The 21,434-nt window shown below is 43.4% G+C and overlaps 5 protein-coding genes across 5 annotated transcripts in view; 4 read left to right on the top strand and 1 right to left on the bottom strand.

Moving 5' to 3' along the window:
- The first annotated feature begins 1,299 nt into the window (after positions 1 to 1,299).
- Positions 1,300 to 3,278, top strand: LOC131879165 (phenazine biosynthesis-like domain-containing protein). Its single transcript, XM_059225412.1, has 3 exons — positions 1,300 to 1,460; positions 2,303 to 2,565; positions 2,639 to 3,278. Exons 1-3 carry the CDS (start codon positions 1,412 to 1,414, stop codon positions 3,215 to 3,217), a joined length of 891 nt encoding a protein of 296 aa, XP_059081395.1. The 5' UTR covers positions 1,300 to 1,411; the 3' UTR covers positions 3,218 to 3,278.
- Positions 3,279 to 4,438: 1,160 nt separating this feature from the next.
- LOC131879163 (uncharacterized) lies at positions 4,439 to 6,072 on the top strand. Its single transcript, XM_059225410.1, has 2 exons — positions 4,439 to 4,674; positions 4,736 to 6,072. The coding sequence occupies exons 1-2, from the start codon at positions 4,558 to 4,560 to the stop codon at positions 5,594 to 5,596; spliced, it is 978 nt and encodes a 325-aa protein (XP_059081393.1). The 5' UTR covers positions 4,439 to 4,557; the 3' UTR covers positions 5,597 to 6,072.
- Positions 5,969 to 7,257, top strand: LOC131879164 (phenazine biosynthesis-like domain-containing protein; the record flags this gene model as incomplete). Its single annotated transcript, XM_059225411.1, is given in 3 exon segments — positions 5,969 to 6,191; positions 6,268 to 6,518; positions 6,598 to 7,257. Coding segments are annotated over 3 exon segments (900 nt in total). The 3' UTR covers positions 7,186 to 7,257.
- Positions 7,258 to 7,388: 131 nt separating this feature from the next.
- LOC131879155 (neuroligin-4, Y-linked-like) overlaps positions 7,389 to 21,434 on the top strand; it is a 41,796-nt gene continuing 27,750 nt past the window's right edge. Inside the window, exons 1-2 of the mRNA XM_059225395.1 lie at positions 7,389 to 8,442; positions 15,920 to 16,143. Of these exons, the coding sequence (XP_059081378.1) occupies positions 8,180 to 8,442; positions 15,920 to 16,143 (487 nt within the window). The 5' untranslated portion in view covers positions 7,389 to 8,179. The remainder of the gene's footprint in view (positions 8,443 to 15,919; positions 16,144 to 21,434) is intronic.
- On the bottom strand, positions 20,200 to 21,434 carry LOC131879161 (compound eye opsin BCRH2-like; the record flags this gene model as incomplete). Its single annotated transcript, XM_059225407.1, is given in 2 exon segments — positions 20,200 to 21,255; positions 21,349 to 21,434. Coding segments are annotated over 2 exon segments (956 nt in total), but the record flags the coding sequence as incomplete, so codon positions are not given.

Consider the following 21,434-nt stretch of genomic DNA (forward strand, 5'->3'; position numbering starts at 1 on the left):
AAGATTCCCAGTTTTGAAAACGGTTCTTGCTTCTTGTTGGACTCTGGGAGTTTTGAGAAAGTGAACTTAACTCGTTTGTCTTACACATGGACTTACTGGACAACAATGGGTGTGAGTGGCAACACTGATATGTGTCCGTTTGAATTCCAGCTTCCACTCAGTTGATGAGGAAGGGTGGTGCATTTCGCCGAAATAGCAGCCAGTGGCCGAACATTTCATTTTAAAATCGTACACTCAGTCACTATCACACGTGACTGTTATTGATTGTTGAGTGTACGCAAAATAGCAAAATAGTCATGACGAGAAAAGATTGTTAGAGATTCTCATTTCAGAAAATTATCAGAAAATTGGTGTAACAAAATCAAGTCAAACGATGATTTCATGCCAACTAACCCATTGAAAACTTCACTCGGAATGAGCTTTTACTTCTAATTGAAGAGCCTTTGACGAATGTAAATATGAAATGATTCAAACCTATATTTTCATTGTCGCTAGTAAAAAATGACAATTTACTAGCTCTTCTTGTCGTTGATTCTAATATTTCGGCATTCGGCAATTTCTTTGAAATATTGCTCCGAAAGCTTCAAATATCACTCAGTTGCTACAAGAAAAAAAGTAAAGGCTGGTTTGGGGGCTGAGGTAGAAACGACTGACGAGTATTTGTGGGGGGTTTGGGTCGCTTTGAGATGTAATAGGATGGGAGTTTCTTTTTTGAAAAAAAGAACAAATTCTTGTAATATGATGCATCAATAAGACTTTGTAACAATTTTATCATCTACCGCCGAGTCTAAAAATCATATTTCCTATGTGCACATGGTAATGAATTGGGATTGGGTCACTCTCATTGATGAAATAAACTGGCCACGCCGATGTAATTTACCATGAGCTATTGTATAAAATTGGCAAATTGGATCATCGTCATGCTTATTTTGTATTTAGCATGATGGATTGTATTAAAAATTAAGTCACATTGTATTCCCCTTGTAAGAAACGTAGAGCAGCTCCGCTTTTCCAGGGTCATTGCCATGTGTTAAGCAGTGGTTGAGGTTGTTAGAGTCCGATGAATGCAAGTTCCGTTGTAATTTAGCGAAACTGGTCGAAATTTGCTGGCAATTCGTATTGTGTACGATGTCCACCGATGATTTATTTGCCTCTTAACTTGCGATGTATCTGACCTTGCCATAGAGTTTAGAAATAAATTACCCCAAACTCTCCTCTGATGTTCAGAACATGTTATATCAGCACTCTTGGCTAGGAATTTGCTCTTGGGCCACAATCAAGTTTGAGAAACGACAAGTGTCAAAAATAACCTTGCCCTGGGTATCCAAATACATTTTTTCCATTGCTCTGCTTCAGTCCACTGCGATCTAAGAGGGAAATTACTCGAATCGAATCTCAAAACAGACAAGAAATGAAGATTCCTGTGTTAATTGTGGACGCTTTTGCCAACAAACCTTTCGGTAATATTTGAATTAACTGTATCATTTTTATCCATTGTCAGTACAAGTATGTGTTTAGCTGTTTGTTACCACATACCCAGTACTAAAACCTAACACTGGTCTGCGACCGTGATAAAACTAGTAAAAAACTAGCTCTAATTTTCGCTGGACCGAATGAACACTTTGCCGGAATCGAAAGATTGAAATTTGACGTAAAGTGTATGTTTTGCTCGATGATGAAAGTATGAGATTGGCAATTTACTCCTGGCGTTCCAAAATCCCTTACTTTTGAAGGGCAAATGATGGAATTTGGACGTTTCACATGTTCTAAGTTGATACCAAAAGTTTTCAACCAAAAGGACCCTTATTTGCACCGTCAGACAGCCCAAGCAAAACGTGATGAAGCACGGTAGATTGATAAATAACCTACTCGTGACTTGCCATGAAAGCAATATCTTTTCCAGACATTATGTGACCCAGGTCACTAATTGTACATAAGAATTTGATAGAATTGGACAAAAACAACTCAAATGCATGATAATTCAAATAAGAGGAATCGGCTCTACATTCCGTAGAAGCTAACACACCAAGCGCTCTCTGAAGTGCAGAACGTAAACCATATTTCGTGTAGCATAGGGGGGCTGATCCAAAAGGTTTTGGGGTGGGACCCTTCAGTCATCGGTAGTGGTCCAGTTGTGAGATTGTGGTTCCTTGAAACCCTCCTTACTTCAAGATTGACAGGTGTTGGTCTAAAAATACTTACCTCCCACGATGTATGAGGTTTTACGATTAAGAAGTTCAGTCCCCAGCCTTTCTAGAATAAATTTGCTCAGCCTTCATAAGGTAAACCTATTTTCTTTTAGTCGGAAATCCAGCAGCTGTTTGCCCATTAAATGAGGACAATATCAGCGACGAAGTCCTACAAAAAATTGGAGCAGAGATGAATCTGTCAGAAACAGCTTTTATTTCACCAATCAAAGAATCTGAGCAAAGCCAATCAGATTTCAGTACCAACTCCCACTTCAAGATTCGTTGGTTTTCGCCCACAATGGAAATTCCGCTCTGTGGACACGCTACTTTGGCCTCGGCCAAGGTGCTCATTTCTAAATTTGGAAACACCAACGAGGTATTCCCTTTTTCAGTGTCATTCGTTTTACTTACATTTAAGATTAAACATTCCATTCTTCATCGTGTCACAGGTGATCACGTTTCAAACGAAAACCTCCGGAAGCCTTCAAGTGCGTCAAGATCACTCTAATGGCAAACTTCTGCTCGTTTTACCTAATAATCCACCGGACGTGAGCATTGAGGAATCAGATTTGGGAATGATGGCCTTGATAAAGACTTGCATAGGAGGTCTAAAGTATTTAGAGGCGAAATTATCTCCCTATGCCAACAACTGTCTAGTGATTCGTCTGGAAGACTCTTGGACTCAAAGCGAATTCGAAGCGATTCAAGTGGACCCCAACAGCCTTCTATCCGTCGATACTCAAGGCCGAGTAGAGGGCATCATTATGACCTGCAAGGCTCCTGATACAAGCGAGTTGGACTTTTACAGCCGATATTTCGGCCCTTGGATGGGCGTGCCAGAGGATCCTGTCACTGGATCTGCTCATGCCGTTTTAGGCCCATATTGGCAGGCCATCTTGAAAAAGGATCGAATGAAGGCCAGGCAATGCTCCAAACGAGGCGGAGAGACGGGAATTGTGATGGCTCCAGACACCACAACGCTCATTGCTGAAGCATGTTTGGTCATGGATGGGCATCTCATTATCTAGGGCTTGGCGGTGCGAAAACAGAGGCTGATTTTATCATGAATAAAATTCAACTTGAATACAATGCGCTTATCCTTGAATATAATGGCTCACTTGAAAAGCAAAAAGAAAAAAAAAGACATATCAGGGATGAAAATGGCATAAGGGCCCATTCACTACTGAGTTTGTATTTTCTATGAAATTCCTTATTAGTTGAAAGATTTTAAAGTGAGCTCTTATGCACTCTTCAAAATTCCATAAGCCTTGTACTCGATCGAGTAACATGACATATGAGTCATTTGATAGGTCTCATGTTTCCTTCTGTATGAATTCATAAATCAATAGAATAATCTATTCAGACATCAGTTAGGGACCTTTGGATTATGGAAGTCAAACTTTAAGTCACAAATGCATCCTCACCAGTATCGTACGATTAGGATCTGCCATGCGTCTGCTTTTAGATTTCCCAATTTCAGTTTTGCAAACAAATGGGGTAGTAAATTGACGAAAGGGCAGAAACATTATTCTCATGTATAAACCTGCTCTATCTTGTTATTTTCCAACCCAAATTTGTGATTTTGTATGAAGGGAGTAAGCTAATAATACTTCCTTTCTGTTCTCAATGCAATGATTCGAGGTGTCTTTGGATACCGTGCTGAAATGCGCGCATATTTGTGTCAATATTGGTTGTACGATGGTAACTTGTGAGTACCGCATCAACTCTGACGTCAATTCAACCATTTACGTCAAACAGGCGGAAGTAATTCTTCTTGGAAAGGTCTCTTTTCTTGACAACATTACTTCACACTAGAAGTATTGTGTACTGCACCACACCGTTCAAAAGGGACCTCGATTTGTGTTGTACGTACAATATCGCTCGAACCGGGCCTCGATTGTAGTCTCATATTTCTTTTCAAAAGATGTCGATGTTATTTGCCCTGAGACCAAGGCCCAATAATTACCCTCAGGTAATCGACCCTAGCATTCACCGTTTAGCCTCTTGCCATTTAGAGTGAGCTCCAAACTCCATTGGACAAGGAAGATGTTGAGATTGAAAATTCCTGCCAGACACTACGCAAGGTAGCAGACCACGCCACGGACTGTGTCAGTCGGGGAAATCCCGGGACAATCCCAGCAAGCCATTCACTGCTCCGCCATTTGCCTCGAATTAGATTTTGCCCTGACGGAGCGAAATCGCCTGATATTCTCGGGCCGGCCAAGAGTGCGAGACTACTGCATATCAACATTGGTAAAAACACTTTGTCGTGGACCATCCATCCAGAAGGATTATTGCCGCATCCAGAAGAAGAATGCAGCTGGTGCTAAAAGGATCCTTTTAAAACAAAGTCAATCTCATTGGGAACATGATGCAACGACAACAAACCCGTAGTGATCCGGAGGGAAAGTGCGGATTCTGCCGAGGAAACGACACTTGTTTCTTATTAAAAGAGGGTGAAAACTTCGAGAATTATCTGCGGAGGGTAAGACGAAAAATTAAAGTACTGGGACTTTGCTTAATCTTGGATGAAACTTGCTTTATAGAATCAAGTGAGGGCTATTGCTCCGGATCGCTGCCGTCTGGCTTGGCATGGCCTACTCTGTCTATTAACTAGCCTTTCCATGGGATTTACTTTTTACATGAGCTCGGAAAAGAGCAAATACTTCATATTCTTGACCAACTGGGGACAAATCCTGGCCTTCATCACCTATGCACTTCAGTTCTACTTGACGTTCACTTACCGGGGTCAACGCAAATCGAGCTTCCTCAACAAACGGATGAAAACGCTCTGGTTCTTTCTCAATAGCAACGCGGCTGTCAGTCATCTTGTGGCATTATTCTATTGGTTTTTCATCGTGCCCAATTTACCCAATCAAACCCACCCGACCGAATTTGCCTTGGGAGCTTCTCCGGAAGACGATTATTTGACTGGCTTTCAAATCGGACAGATATGGCTGGACCGTCTTCTAGGCCACGGTTTGATCCCGTTTCTGGTTTGGGTGGACCTTTTGCTCTTTTCCACCCGACCTTGGCGCTACCGCCAGTGTTGGACACCAGTGTTATTTGGAATGTCATGGGTCCTATTTTCCTACATATACTACTTGTTGGGAGGAACTGGTTACCTCAAACACGTTCATCCCGGAGACGAAAAGGCAGTGGCTAATGGAGGACACCACTTTATCTACGAGATGGTCAATTGGGAGGAACCTCAAACGCTGGGCGTGGTCTTGATAATTGGTGCTCTGGTGGGGGTTTCCCACCTTATTCTGTGTTCTGCGGCTTGGGCAGTGAATAAGTGTCTCCGTTCACCTATGGACGAAAACGCATCTCAAAATAATGACGGGTTGGAGAATGAGGAGATGAATCTTATGATTGACGGCAAGCGTCCAATAATCATTGTGTAATACGAAGCCAAACATTTGAAAAGACAAGCATTCCCTTAGGTGCGACCAACCAAGACATATTCTCTATTTCTACGTCATAAATGACCAATAAATCAAAGTGAAATCCTCAAACCCTTGTGCTCTTTGGTTACGTTATCAAAGCTTGTGTTCAACTCCAAGCGTTGACTTCGTTTAAAAGAACATGTTCAAGTCGTAGATTGACACGCTAATATTTGTAGACTCTTGCCTCCTCACTTCCAAAAGAAAGACAACGAAGAAGTAGTGAATTGCTAAAAAAGGACACAGACCTAACCGCTTAAGCAAAGGTATCATTTCGAAGGACATGGGGAAACTACCGGTCTGCAGCAGAAATCATGTTTGAATCTAACTAAGGTGCGAGTACTATTCCCTATTCTGTGGCCAAGAGTGTCCATGACAAGATGTGTGCGCTCCCAATGAAAAACTGAGCGGTACCCAAAACGGGTTTTTACAGAGAAATATTACTCCAAGACATTAGTTGGACGATTTCGGGACTAGCTTGTGCCAGCCACAAGAATGGCGTCAATCAAGACATTTCCTATTTTCATTGTGGACGCATTTTCAACCCAAGCATTTGGTGAGTCATGCTCGGAAATTCCGAAACGGACTCTGAAATCGTTTTCAATCCCGGAAATGTTGTTTATTTTCTCTAGCCGGAAATCCGGCAGCCGTATGTCTACTTGAGGGCCCCATTACGGATGAGGTGAAGCAGAAGATTGCAGCCGAAATGAATCTTTCGGAGACGGCGTTCGTTTGGCCTTTGGATGAATCCCCGAAAACCTTTGCAGGTTCAAAGAGATTTTCACTTCAGTGGTTCACACCAACAACGGAAGTGCCTCTTTGTGGACACGCAACCTTGGCAACCTCTGCGGTCTTATTTTTTGTCCAAGGAAACAATAACCAGGTACGAATATTGGAACAAATTGAGTATGCTCTTTTGAAGGCCATATTGATACCGGAATGACCAGAACATATCGTTCCAGACATTGGAGTTCGAGACCAAGTTCAGTGGCCTCTTGAAAGCCACAAGGAGTTTTAAAACTGAGTCGATTGAGATGCAGTTGCCACTCAATCCTCCCAATCGGTCAGTGTCTAAGAATGATGAGAAGGCTGTTTGGCAAGTGGTCCAAGAAGTCCTCAAAGGACAATCCAAGTGGACTCAGGAAGATGTAAAGGAGGTCAAATTGTCACCTGTCACCAAGAAGCTACTTATCCGCTTGTCCGACCGCATTTGTCAAACGGATCTCGAGGCCCTGGAAAGGCCCGATGGCATTACCAGCATCGACACAGGAGACCGGGTGCGAGGTGTGATTGTGACCGTTAAAAGCCCCGAGAAATATGACTTCTTGTCAAGGTACTTTGCCCCCTGGGTGGGGATTCCAGAGGATCCTGTCACAGGATCGGCTCACACGGTCTTGGCCCCCTATTGGGCAGGAGAGTTGGGGAAAAAAGATTTCTTCGCCCGTCAGTGTTCCAAACGTGGAGGGGAAGTCACTTTGCGCGTGGAGGATGACTTCCTGCGAATAAGTGGCAACGCTACCATTGTCTTGAAGGGAGCCATTACCTTTTGACCATGTGCAACAATTTCGATCCCGGGGACGAAACTCAATAAAGAAGGCTTTTAGATGCAAGAGTACCAGCCAGATGCGATTGACTGACCAATTTGATTGAATTGAGAGGTTGTAAAGGAGGGAAGGTTGCCATCCGAGAAGTGCATCTCGTGTTTTTGTGCCTTCTTTCAAAGGTTTCGTCCTTTTACGGTCCTTCGCTTTCGAGGAGGCATATGGAACACGTTCCGTTTTGCCGCCAGAAGAACAGAAACCTTCCCTTGAACTCCGTTCCTCTCCATTGAGGAAGGAACAAACGCCAGATTCCCAGAGACACACTTATTTCCTTCATGTTGGGGAATGCTTCACAAAACCACTTGATGTTAAATCCATCTCTGAATTGCTTGGGGTTAATTCAGATCTAAAATGGCTTGAATTATTTCAAAAGCTGTATAAAGTGGTCCTTAGACCTCATTCAATGAGAGTGCTCCAATCATTCAAAATATCTTATCAATTGAGATGGCTTTTTCTGCCTTGACAAGAATTGGTCTTCTTGTGTGTTCCTTCTCTTTCTTTTTTTCTTTCCATCTTGGCCATTGGACCGGCTATGAAAGTGTATGGCAAGACATTTTGCCGGCGAGAGGGACTCGAAAAGCGGAGAGAGGAGACCTCACCGCAGCTCTTGATTCTCTCCGAAATTGGGGCTCCAAACATGGTCCTATTGCCAGTTCCATCTCTTTAGTTGCGTTTGGTGAGTAGCTAACGAAGGGACGAAACCAGCGGCACACACATGGTTTGGGTTCCTTTAAACGATCCACGAGCCGCCGTGGCAGAAATTAAGTGAGTGTAAGTGGTTTTTCAGTGGAACTATTCATTAAAGAGCTCCAAGTTCGTTCGCTCTTGGTGTGGTCACAAGTGTGTCGAATTAGGATGGTTGTGACTTCCAGACCGAGTCAAAGTAGTAAGCGCGAACTTGTAACAGAGATAACTACAGTGTGGTGATGAGATTAGGATCAAAATGAAGCTTCTCGATTTGTTGCTCTCGGTCCTTCTGCTCCTTCTCCTTCCCTCACTAAGGGCGGTGTCAAGTGAAGAATCCGATGAGAGTGAAAACGGCGACACTTTGCCAAGATCTAAAGTGATCCTGACCAAATATGGCCAAGTGCAAGGCCGGGTGCATGAGGTGCAATCGGAGACCTTGGCTGAATTGAGACTTCGCTTGAAATCGGTGGAAGTGTTCCAGGGAATCCGCTATGCCACGCCGCCCGTAGGATCCAATCGGTAAGATATGGCATTTGAATGGGCCTGGCCAGGAAAATTGCCCCTCAAAAGTGGAACATGTCATGAGTTGAAGACTTGAAGAGTTGAAGGGAGGGGAAGAAACTTGCTTGAAATTCACGTTGGATCGCCAATGTCTCGAGGGGGGAAAGGGAAAGTTTCTTTTATGGCGCAAAATGGTCAAAATTTCCGGTGTTTCAACTATCATTCCTCGGGCGAAAGATTTATGGGCCATTTCTGCCAAAAAGTGTTGTCTCAAAGACTCACTAAGGAGTTTGGGACCAAGATAAGTTGAGCAAGACGAGGGCAAGAAATAATTATTTTTCGGCCATTCATGGAAGAAATGAATCCAATCTGTTTGTCTTCTGACGGAGAGAGTCGAAACTTTTTCTGACCCTTCACAGAGAGCTGATTGTAGTGCAAATGTGATCACCCAAGGGATTCATTTCATCTCACTGTTTAGCTGTCAAATTTTTTTTTCGTGTCTTGTCCTTCAAAATGACGCCTTTGCGCTTTTTGCAAAAGCTCCTTTTCATTTACCCACTTAAAGAAGCCATCCAATCAATGTTATTTAATATCATTTAAGGGAAACAGTTAAATGCTATCTGAAAAGGATGTCATGAAATGACTAAGACTGAAGTACTAATTGAATGCGCATGAATAGGAATGAAATGATTTGCAATTATATATAACATACGTTTTTGGCAACTTGCAATGCTGATTCAAATTTAACTGCGCATCAAAATTCAACAAATTACCATTCCAGTTACAAACTTCTGTAGGACAGTGACATATTCTCACGCTTGCCTCTACTCAAATCCAGTGGAGAGGGAATTGATTAAAATCGCATGGGTCTATTTCAATCTCTTTTCGAGTAGAATGCTCATCCTTCCAAATGGAATGCATTAGGCCCTCCCTGATTTGTTTGGATGATAGGAGATGAATGGAACAAATCTAGCCGTTCCAGAATATTTCAATGCCCATCAAGTCGAAACCCAGAGAGTCATCTGGTAAAGGAAAAATGCTTTGCAGATAAGCGTTACGACATGACATTAAAATGTGCGGCCAAGCAATCAGTTTCCATTACTCGCGGCCCATAACTACCAAAACCGGCATCAACGCTCAACGCCTCTGTGTATGTTTTTTTTTGGCCAAAAAAAGCTGCCCTTGTCCCTGTTCCCATTTTTTCTGGACTAACTTCAAGTTGGCCTGTCATTACTAGTAGTAGTATTTCTGGTGGCCACGGTACTAGAGTAACCAGCAAGAAGCATGCAAAACTTTCAAGGTTTCTAAAGGCACTTTGAAGAGCACGGGAGACCACCAAAGGGAGACAGTGGGAAGGAGAGATGATCTCCTTCCTCACGCTGTTTACAAGTGTTTACCGCCAACTTTCCCCGCTCTCTTTTCACGAGTTCTGTCGTGTTTTGGTACTTATCCAAAATCGCTACTCCCTACCCGCAAAATCACCCTTTGAAGATAGCCAAACAATCCTTGATCTATGATTCTTTCCAATCACCATTGCTCAAGCGACCAAACAACCAGAGAGAGAACAGGGCTGACGGCTTGCTAAAAGAGGACCACTGAAGTCCTTGTTTTGAGGAATTCCGGTGAACCAGCTTTGCCAAGACCTCCTATCTCAACCTTGGCTTCAACAACATCAACTGGATTGAAAATGAAAGGGAAGGTATTATATATTTCTCAACTTAGAGCGAGAAACCAGTCGGTCTGAATTGGAAATAAATAATTGGAAAATGAATTGAAAATTTTGCGAAATTTTTACACTAATTGGAAATTAGTCGAGTGGTCTGAGAGGTAGAGTGACCAAGGTAAGAGTCTTCCCCCTAGATTTGGTGGGTTCGAATCCTACCGCCGGATGTAAAGCTTGGCAAGGAACTGCGGTGTGGGGGTTAGAGCAATTTCCTCATATGAGAGAGGTCCCTGGTTCGATTCTCCTCCCCAACCTTTCTCAGAGTTACTTATTGATGCTAACTTCACTTATAGACGGAGAACTGTACTGATGTGGACATAACACTACCTATCGTAAACATATATTCGGACGATTGAAGGCTGACTTCGTTTGCTGGACAAGGCTCAACCTTCCTGCCCTAGCATCCCAAATATGAAAAATCAGGAAATCAGAAGTTGGAAGATGATTCGACAAACTAAGAACGGTTTTTTTTCAAATAAGTCCACTTATGATTTTTTTTTTTTTGGGGGGGGGATTCATTAGGGTTGAAAGGAAAGAGCCTTGCCCAGCCAGACATTGTTTTGTCTGAACGGCGTGCAGCTGTTTTTGTGAACAAAGAAGGAACTCCTGATAATTCCCAACGATATGGCTTAAAGTAAGAGGTACTGAAAAGTCTTCTCAATCCCACTCGCAAGGATATTCTCTTAAAATTCTATATTTGATCAAATTTATGCAAAAAACAACAGGAAGTGGAGCTTGATGATTACAATGGAAAACAACACAACATTAGGCATTGAAATACGACGGAATTATGTACAAAGAAATGATTGGAATTAGTACAGGCAATGTCAATTATGTAGTAATCTCTCGTCTATGTTGGCCTGAATGATCCTTAAAGGCTTTGCCAGAGGTTTAGAGGGCCAATAACACCGGGTTCAAGTGTTTTCTTCTACCAAACTAAAAAGAAAAAGCCAGAGAATCTCCGGGCCCTTCTAGCAACTACATCTTACCCGTAGAACATTTGACTAAGAATTGTAAAGCAGAGCCCGTCCACAAAGACCATGTTAGGCAGTTCACATGTTCTCGCGGAGAGCCTTTGAATAGTGTCCTTGCATCAAAGGAGCCTTTGACTAGCCATTGTCTGGTTCAAGTGCACACCCAGAAATACCCAGAGGTCAGATTCTCGAGCTAGTTCACTCCCGCTTTCTCAGCTCCTTGATCCTTGAAATCCGGAATCGAGTTAATGAATCCATTCTCAAGGCTGAAGGCTATCTTTGGATCAGATAGTGATAGAAGGGGCGGACCCAACCAACAGATCCATTAATCGTTATTCACACCTCGATGAGACCCAATCTGAGGGTTCAGGAGGGGGTCCGATTTTTAGACCTTCGGACCTTCAGACCATTACACCATTGGGCTATGTATGTGTGTGTGTGTGTGATCGAGTATGAAGCAGGCATTGCTGTCTCGGATCCTCGTCGTCGTCCTCTTCCTCCTCTTCTACCCGTTGTGGAGCACCCTTGTTCTTTAATACCCTATCTATTTCAAAGTGGGCCGGGATTCATACAAAATTGGCAATAAAACCGTGTACATTGTACAGAGTAATGCAATTTCGCTCCACTACACAACGTGTACCAGTATTACTACAGTGTGCCCGGTCTCTTTTGCCTTTCTTTGTCTTTCTCTGGGCTAGGAGACTTGCTATCCAAATAAAAGCCTCCCACGATAACTTGCTCGAAATTCGAAAGGAAGTTGTCCCAAACGAGTTCATTCCCCCTCCTGCTCTTCGGAAAACTTTGGAACAACACTCTTTCCAGATGAGAAATTAGACCCAAAGAAGGGATCGCACATCTCGAACTGACCCGTCCGCCTCCGTTCGTTTGTTCGTTGGCTGGACACGAGAAATGTCCCATTGAATCCCACAAAAGCCGAGCTGATGGGTGAGCTGTCAAAGAATAAGTGCATTTGACACCTGAAAGTGAGAACTTGGAGAGCTTGACCGTGAGCGAGATCGTGCTTTTCAACTAGAGTACTTCATATAAGGGCAATCATTGAATATATTGATTGACGGGAACATTGAAGGTTTGAAGCATCAAACATAATTCATGAACACGATGAATCAATCGACCAAGTAAAGGTTTTGGTTGTGAGGAAAATTGTCCTTCTCCCTGAGGAAATTTCTAAAAATGTTTCGAAACTAATCCAATCCATTTAGCAACGGAATCTAAGTTCTAAATTTCACGCCTTGACCAGGAAGCTGGCTATTGCATTCAAAAAGAATTGAACTCACCAAGGGACTTTCGCTGTGGTGCTGGGCTCATTTAATCCAATAACTGTCCTTTTCAATCTATTAGAAGCGGGGTCCTTCAACCTACTTTCAAGTTTCTTTTCTAGGCGAGGTAGAGGAAAAGTGAATCCTTGATAAGAAATTCAATAAGGAGGGTTGGGTCCGAAAAAGAGCAAACAAACTGGATAATTTGTACCACTTGTACCACAAAAAGTGTTCATCGCATTTCGACCGGCAGTCCAATTGACGTTGCTAAATGAAATGCATTTCAACAACTGATACCATTAACCACAATAAAGGCAGAAAATAATTTCAAATATCTACAACCCCTTCAGTATTGAGCCTTCATTGAAGTACGGCATTTCAATTATAAGTTGCACATTGAACAATAACAACCAACATTTGCCATAAATCATCCATGGAACATTCTTACATGCTCCATTTTTTGCCCGAGTACTCAATAAGTGTTAATTTATAGTCACCATAGAGATTGTATTCTCTACTCTCCATCTGTTCCCTTTATACCTACAACATTTATACTGTAAGCACTATACTAGCTAGCTTCAACGACACTATGCACTGAGTTTAGTCAGGCAAGAAGGTTTTTGGTGGAGCTGTCCCTCGGCGGCCAGTTCGTTCGAGCGTGGAACACTAGGTAATAAATTACCTTTTTGATACACATTCCAAGAGCATACTAATTTGTTTCAAGATCCAGCCTTGGAACAAATGGGAAGGGAAATAATTTGGATCCGTTCTTCCCCAAGTTCCTCTCTATATACTCTAGGCAAGGGGACGGGGGCAAAGCTTCTCATTTCCAGAAACAAATCCATAAGTGACACAAGCGTGTCGTTCCAAGAAGTCCAAGAAACCGCTTACTAATACCTCATCAAAAGAGAAAGTCGTAAATCAGATTTGTCCTGAAGGATCTATACCACCAGCCTTTGTCAAACTTTTCTCGTAAATATTCACAAAAGGACAACTTTCAGGAGACAGCAAACAGATGCTATATAAATATACGTGCGTACGTACGAAGTAACTTCCCACATAAGTTGTAGAACCCTATTCCTTTTGAGGGCTGGACAAGTCTTGAATATGGTTCAGATGATGAGATTGCGTGGATTACGGGAATAATTTATATTTATGACTTGAAGCGAGTCCATGAACTTGGGACTCAAATCTGATGTCCTCGGCCGCATTTTCAGCGCGCCTGGTTGTTTTTTTGTCCATTGGCATTAGCCAATGTGGCAATGTGCTAGAGTTGGCCAAGGAGACAACCTGGAGACTTTTTACTTGTTCCCACCAAACTGTGACTGGTGACAAATGGCTCGTTTTTAGCTCTTCCATTAAACGGCTAATGTTATTGAAGTTGTTTTTGAGCTGTGCTTCCCGATAGGAGCCTCCTGGTCTTCTCTTTCAACGCCTTTTCCGTCGCTTTCAATTACTTCTCCCATTGGCTTCATCTATCCCCGAATTTTTAAGAAGCATTCGCGAGAGCCTGCTGCATCCATTGCCGTTGATATTTTTGGCGGACGAGAAAGACAAAAGAGACCCATTTGCCTAATGAGAGTCGGCAACCATTTCACAAGATGATCATTCCAACCATGTCCCTCACTTTTTCACTCCTGACAAATCCTCGTCTCAGCTGTTGAATACATTTTTCAAGGTACAGTCAACCATCCTCGACCCATGTTCTGACATGGGCAAAGTCTTGGGCAAAGTCTTGGGCACCCTGTGCGAGGAAGGCAGATACAACTTTTAAGGAGCAGAGTGCTTTCTGGCTTCGTATTTAATAACCAGGCACGAAAAGAAGAAATTTGCATCATTTCTGCTGGCTTAGTTTCCTAGACTCTCTGTATCTCTATGGCCACTCTATCGTGATATAAAATGACGTCCTTAGCTGCTCACAAAAGAATTTCAAGACCATTAGCTCTCAATAGATGTGAGTGGGGCATTTTTGCTCAAAGGCAGGAAGGAGAGTTCCATGGAAAGAGACGGAAAGAGGGCGGTGCAAAAATACATTCAAATGTCCTCTCGCTCATTGTTTCTATCAATGTTCCGTGACTTCAGTGCCAAGTGGAACTGATTACACAGATCCTGTTAGGGAAAAGGAATTTTCAATTTGGTGCAGAGCTCGTTAATTATCAGGATTTATGGGCCAGAGGAGTTATTGATCCCTTGGCAAAGGAACTTCCCGCTTTGGATGGAGGGACAGAATGAAAGAACGAGAAGACGAGCATTCGGCGAAACCTTCAGAGAGCCAGCCTTGAATTCAAAAGTGTTCCATTATGTCAACAAAGCGCTCAGGGATTGGCTCATGATTCAATTCGAGCCGCCGTCGTTAGGGAGCTACTTTATAAGGCGTAAAACCCGACAAGAGACCCTTAAATGTGGGCCCACAAAGCTCCCCGTCTCCCACCTGATCCGCCTCTCAAATAGGGATCCGTCTGGAGTATGAGACCTCGGTCTTTCAAAATGGAAATACATTCAGTTACATCCTTCAGTTACAGGTGTATTTCGGGATTCCAATCAAAACAAGGATCAAACGACACTTTGGCACGAGCCACGAGCCACTACGGTAGCTATAAGGTAGTGTTGTAAACTTCGTTCCATAAAGACAAATATTGTTTCCGAGCATACAAACGAAGGTTGAAAGTACAAGTGTTTATCACTTGTTGAGGGGCGATCAAATTTGTTTTGGAAGCGTCAACCCCACAACAAAAGTTTACGCCTGAAAAAAAGTTTCCTGGATATAGTAGACGGCGGTGGATGTTGCTTTTGTCGTTTCGGTTCGGAATTTGAGCCCTTAGACCCAGGAAGATATCTTTGTCTGTCTGCCGGAAACAAGAAAAAGGATCTTTGAGGTAGCATTAGTGGCCTTCATCCCAACGCAATTTGTCAAGAAGAACCCGTGGTCGAGAGTAGTAAGAATGCGAATTGTATCGTCCCTCGAAAGCGGATTTCAACAAGGAAAAGTAAGGCCCGAGCCTTGCTGCTTTTCTGCCTTGACAACGACAGCATGCAATGAATCTGTCGCTGCTTTAACCCACAGCGCTCATCTGTCATTGGCAAGTCAATAGCATAACTTGATCAATGTCAGCCCAACTGGCAGAGGCGTGTCTTCAGAGAAAAATACACGTATTGACATTGACAAAACTAATCCTTCTTTAAGCTGGAAAGATGGTTTCTCAATGAAGATGAAGTCTTAGTGCAATCAAGCTTAGCAAAGTGATCTTTGAGGCTTCGGAAGTTGAAAGGGTGGCCTTCGGTTTACAAGGTTGCTCGGTTCTTAAGAGTTCATTGAACAAGCAATGCAATGCTCAACTCAATCTTAGCCTTGACAAAGGCTGTGACAGGCGGTAATTCAGGTCATTTGAATGGATGAGGCTGGTTTCCCTCACAAAATTGTACTTGGCCTTTGATATCGAGCAAAATTGTACAACCCTGACTTGAACTTTCCCAGCCCCCCCAAAAAGCGTAATGAACGACTTCGGCTGTTATTGTTACAGATGGCAACCAACTCGAGCTCCAAGTCCATGGAAAGGTGTCCTTCAAGCTACAAGCCCGGGTCCCGTTTGCCCACAAAAGTTCCCAACCATTCGAAATGAATCCGAGGCCTTGTTACGGATGTCCAGAGCTCGGATGAGATATCTGCAATTCTTGGAACCTCACCTTCAGCGTCAAAGCGAAGACTGTCTATATCTGAACCTTTTCGCACCCAAGCAAGATGAAGGTAAGTCAGTATTTCCGACGATTTCCATTTGGTGATTGAGAATTGAAATTATTGGGATGCGGTTGGGTTCGATTGAAAACGGGACATTTTCTTCCATTGAGGCTCAAAATTCGGGGTTTTTCCTCTAAAAAAGTTCTGCGGAAAGTTTGCCGAGCGGAATGAGCGAATCCAAAGCACTTCAGATGTGGCAAAAAGTACTACTCCTCAAACACATCAGCAATTCGCCAATGGAAGTGTTATCTGTGAAGGAAAAAAGCACCCATCGATTCCCGCGCCAATTTTCGCCAAACCAGTCGAGGCTTAGTGACCATGGGATTTGGATCACCCTCGTTGTGCGGGTAGGGCTCGTTGCGCAAGTGAAGATGGTTAATTCAACGAATCTTTGGGAATCTGAGAGCGTTCCAAACTGGATCCATGGGCGCCTAACAAGATCCAAGTGCCATGGCGATGGAAGTCACGGAGCTGGTGCATTTCTATTTTGGAGAGAAAAAAAGGAAAGGAAACCATAACTTCCAATATTGCACCGACGACCTCCCGATGAAGTTAATTTGGCCCAAACCCCTTGAGCCTTTGATTTAGGCCATGAAACTATTATCCACATGCGCACATTCGTGCATACGTGGGTGCACCTGGATTTCATTCCAATTTGTTTCCTTGTTTTTTTTTTTTTTTGACATCTCTGACTTTGTAGAGAATCTTCAGCCGCTCATTTTGAGCGATCCGAGATAATGGATGGATGGTGGCAACATTATGGAACATCCTCCTCCTAAGGTCTTGTCACTCAACAAGCAACCGAGTCGGAACACTGATCAATCATGTTCCAAGAAAGAGACATAAACCAGAAACGAACTTGTAGCTTTGTCGGATCATGATTAGTCTACATGAATGTGGTCCACAATCATTGGAATCCTCATCCACTCGGCTGACCTTGTGGGCGTCGGCAAGACCTCTTTGATTGAGTCGACAAGTTTTCTAGCCCACAAGAAAAACTCCTGAACCTTCCCACCACTTCTGCGAGCGCAAGTCCTCGTCTCAACCACTGGCAAGTTTCTCCTGGCTCGCTTTGATTGATTGACATGCAATGAAAGTGAAAAAAAAACTATTTCCAAATCCCAAAGGGGTGGTCGGGCTTTGTTGTTTTTGAGACGAAAAGTGGCAGCTGCTGCACGTGATGATAGGCAGGGTTTGAAGTTCGAGTTGAACAAAAAAAACTGCCAAACTATTGACATAGGGTCATTCTAAGTTCAAAGAAGACTATTACAGAGAGTGCGCTCTTGTCATGATATTTCGTGGATTCGGTGGGCGGGCCGGGTTATTTATGAATAGACGCTCAAAGGACTTGTTTCAATTTACCCCAATGGCATACATTTAATGTGATCTTTGTCCTAAAGGAAGGAAGGAACTAAACGGCAGTACAAAAGCCTTTGCTGCCTCGTTGTTTCGCCACTTCCCTGCTCCTTCCCATTGGAAATGGTAATAAAATCTAACAAAAGAGGAACATGGCAAAAAGTAGTTTGAAAAAGAATTTATGGTCACATTTCCAACACTCGACAGTGTCACACATGCAATTCCGGCGGAAGAATTTTAAGGCAATATAACTGTTAACAAGAATTTTTGCTAAAAAAGCAAAAAAATGGTAATGACATACTCATTTTAGGCTCCTAGTTAAAACTGAAATAAGTCATCGAGGACATTCATAAACAATACTAAAGGATCCTAGAAGCGACGTTATGGCTGTTAGTGGGGCAATTCCTGTAACTAGTGCTGAATGAACCCAGGGAGATTGGTTTGAGTGGGTATGTAGAGCCCAGGGGTCCCAAGTGGGGGTCGAGAGAAGAGGAAGAAGCAAAAGATCATTGAGGTCCCTACACACACTCACGCCATTCCCACTCTCCTTCCCTTTTCCCCCTTTCTTTATTTCCCTGGATCCGTCCGTGGTTTAGGCCTCATGGCTCGAAATTAAGCCTGTGCTTAAGAGGCATTTGTATGCGGATGCAGGCGTTTCCATTCCTGGCCTGAAAAAAGTGCAAAATGGAGAGCCAGAGGTTCAAGGGAGAAGGGCCAAATCAATGATCAAGAATGACCAGAGGGAGAAAAGAGTTCTACGTGGAACTTCCAATTACTCTCAACGGCATTTGAAGTTCGTTAAGCGACCGATTCTGCATTGGAAACTCATTGCATGGGAACAGCGGAGCCTAGGTTAAAGTGGTATCCCGAAGAGACTGGTCACTATTGATGTCATTTATTTCTATGAGAGTTTCTGTTCTTGAAGTGTGACAGTATTTCCCGTGTGAATGTGTTGTCAAAGTTCCAAACATATATTCTCAAAAAAAACGTAATCAACAACGACACATCCTCTACTTATGGAAGCCCTTAGGTTCAGATGCGGGGAAGAGTTTCTGTGCCAGGCATGTCTTTTGTTATCAATACATATTCAATTCATCGCTCGAAAGTCCCTCTCGATTGACCCAGAGTATCGTGGAAGCAATCTTTTTCATCCAAACTGTTGTTTACTTTGATATTGGGCAACAAGCTTATCGTACTTGCTTACCCTCATCCTAAAAGTGAGATAGAGCTCCGAGCACTTGTTCAAGATTTCGCTCCACCGCTTCAACTTTGCCTAAGCCTCTCTACTGGGAAATGGCCTGAACTAAATCAATACACTGCCGGAAAATTCACGGTAGGTACTCACACCGACCATTGACCTTCAAGTCGGTTTGGTTCCATTACTAAATGATGCGAAACTAGCCCAGGCGGACTTTCATACCCGATTCGACTGGTCAATGGCCTCGATATTGGCCTCACAACAAAGTTACAGCAGTGGGTTGTTCAAACAGTGGCAGGGATTGAATTTATTTTGTGTTGGTGCCATTTCTTCACTCGGTCGTGCATTCTGTCAGGAACGTGCCAAGGCTTCCTTGATCCCGACCCACAATTTCTAGGGTATTGCATATTTCTTCACAAACTTTTCATGTATTGCTTTGGAGAAGTTGCTAGAACTCGGCGCTAATCTAGACTAAAGTTATTTCCACAGGTCCGGATAAGTTTACTATTATTATCATTATTTACTGTCCAAAATTGGAACAATAGATGCTTGATTATCAAAGAACAATGATAGTGGAGTCGGAACATCCCTACATTCTTGCACTATATTCGAAAGTGTTGTAACCCGAGGGATTTGAAAAAAGATGCATTGTGCAAACACACCTATTGAACAAGATTGAGGTGTTTAACTGGAAAATTGCCATGGACGAAAAAGCTCCCTCAAGTGTATTGGAGTACGTGCTGAAAATGGCCTTGTTGCAAAATATTCTGGGAGCGTTTTGGAGAGGCCAGGAAAAAGGCCAAAAGAGCTTCAAACACCTCAAACTTCGAACTTGATATGGAAACACACTGATAAAACTTGAACTTCAGTTCTTTCGCTCATGTTTCCATGGTAGTAGTTTTGATTCAACGATTGAAGGGCGTCCACCGTCTACTGGCTATAGTCGGGGATGGCATCATTTAGGTATTAAAAGGCCATTGTTCAGGAATAACTTACAGTGGACCAGACCAAAGGATCAATTGACGAAGGCAACGTGAGGCTGAGAAAAAGATCTTAAAAGTTTGGAGAAGATTGAATTGCTCATAAACGCGGAAGGCTTCAAGTGGCACCCTCCTCCCGAGATGGACCCTGTTTTCATACCTCAGGTATGGAATAAATTTTCGAGGCTCAACTTCAAAATTGACAATGTTTTCCATTTCACCCTCAATCTATAAGTTTGTCGGCTGACCACTTCGACCGGGTTTCCTCAATTCTGGTCGATTCGGGAAAGGGGCACAATATGCAAAGCAGAGGATTGAAATAGAAAGTGGATACTTTTCAACCGAGTTCAGACAGATCAGTGACAAAAGTGTAGTAAAAAAAGAGTGGATTGGAAAGAGCGAGAGCCAATCTTTCCGTGACAACAAGGTGAACAGAAGGTAGAAAAATATTTCCTTCGAACTCGAGGCCCAACAAGAGGAAACAAGAACCCTTGAGGGACCATGTGCTTACGAAAATATGAACACCGTCCATTCCGATAGGAAAATGATTTTATTCATGCTCAAACAGGATCAAATTAACAGAAATGGTTGGAATTAATACAATGCAGGGCTGAGGGAATCAAGAATCAAATCTTCTTTTCTCTCGGAGAAAGTGGAACAACACTGCTCGTGGATTGTGATGTTTAATCCGTTTGGTCGGTCTTCATCTCGAACTATTTAAGCCTTCTCGGACTTGACGGTCTCCTTGGTGGTTCCGGCATCATAGTCCACGTGCTCTTCGATACCCAAGCAGGGCAACTCTCGGGTGAGGGCCTCACGGTACTTAGGATGGCTCATGGCGTAGATGATGGGGTTGAAGCACGAAGCGGTCTTGGCGCAGAAAGCGGGGATCTGAGACATCAGGGGGGTGATGGAGCTCTTGCTGCCAATCACGGCCATCAGGACCACGAAAGCATAGGGACTCCAGATTCCAGCCCACAAAGACACGTTGGTCACAGCCACCTTGGCAATGCGCACCTCGGCGGTTTCGGCATTTTGGTTGGTGTTGGATCGGAGAGACTCCACGTTCATTTTCTTGGCTTGTTCTCGAAGCGTGTGCTCATGAGCCCAAACAGCCTTGACAATGCTGCTGTAGAAGAAGAAGATCATGGTCATCGGGATCAGGTAGCAGAAGAAGAAACCGAAGAGAACGTAGCTCTTGTGGTTGAAGTCCTGGTTCAAGTAGTCATAAGAGCAAGTGAAGAGCATGCCCTCAGTGGAGTATCCACCCCACAGGTCCAAAAGAGGAGGGAGAGAGATGCCAATGGAGTAGCCCCAGATGGCCAAAAGAATGGCCAAGGCCTTGCCACTGGTGATCTTGACTCCATTGAATCCCTTGACAATTACATTGTATCGGTCATAACCAATAACCACCATGGAGAGGATGGACACGACGCCGCACACGGCTCCGAGGAAGCCGTAGAGCTTGCATCCGAATGCTCCCCAAGCCCAATATCTCTGCATAAACACGTTGATGGTAACGGGTGGTCCCATGGTTGTCATCATGATCAGATCGGACAAGGCCAAGTTGATCACGAACATGTTAGTCTGGAATGAGATGACGACGATGGTTGAGTATTTATGAAGAGTATATAAATGGTTGGATAGAAGAGGTGATCAATAAGCGACTCGGATGCTTACCGGCGTCCGGAGGGACTTGACCTTCAAGAAGATGAAGATCACGCAACTGTTGCCCATGAAGGAGACAATCCAAAGGAAGAAGAACA

Source organism: Tigriopus californicus, chromosome 4 (assembly GCF_007210705.1).
Source record: "Tigriopus californicus strain San Diego chromosome 4, Tcal_SD_v2.1, whole genome shotgun sequence".
Taxonomy (NCBI): Eukaryota; Metazoa; Arthropoda; class Copepoda; order Harpacticoida; family Harpacticidae; genus Tigriopus; species Tigriopus californicus.

Excerpts from the sequence above, each read along its gene's own strand:
- LOC131879163 (XM_059225410.1), top strand. The coding sequence starts at position 4,558 with ATGATGCAACGACAACAAACCCGTAGTGATCCGGAGGGAAAGTGCGGA. Across the intron at positions 4,675-4,735 it reads TCGAGAATTATCTGCGGAGG|AATCAAGTGAGGGCTATTGC; the intron begins GTAAGACGAAAA and ends CTTGCTTTATAG.
- LOC131879165 (XM_059225412.1), top strand. The coding sequence starts at position 1,412 with ATGAAGATTCCTGTGTTAATTGTGGACGCTTTTGCCAACAAACCTTTC. Across the intron at positions 1,461-2,302 it reads TTTTGCCAACAAACCTTTCG|TCGGAAATCCAGCAGCTGTT; the intron begins GTAATATTTGAA and ends ATTTTCTTTTAG. Across the intron at positions 2,566-2,638 it reads AATTTGGAAACACCAACGAG|GTGATCACGTTTCAAACGAA; the intron begins GTATTCCCTTTT and ends ATCGTGTCACAG.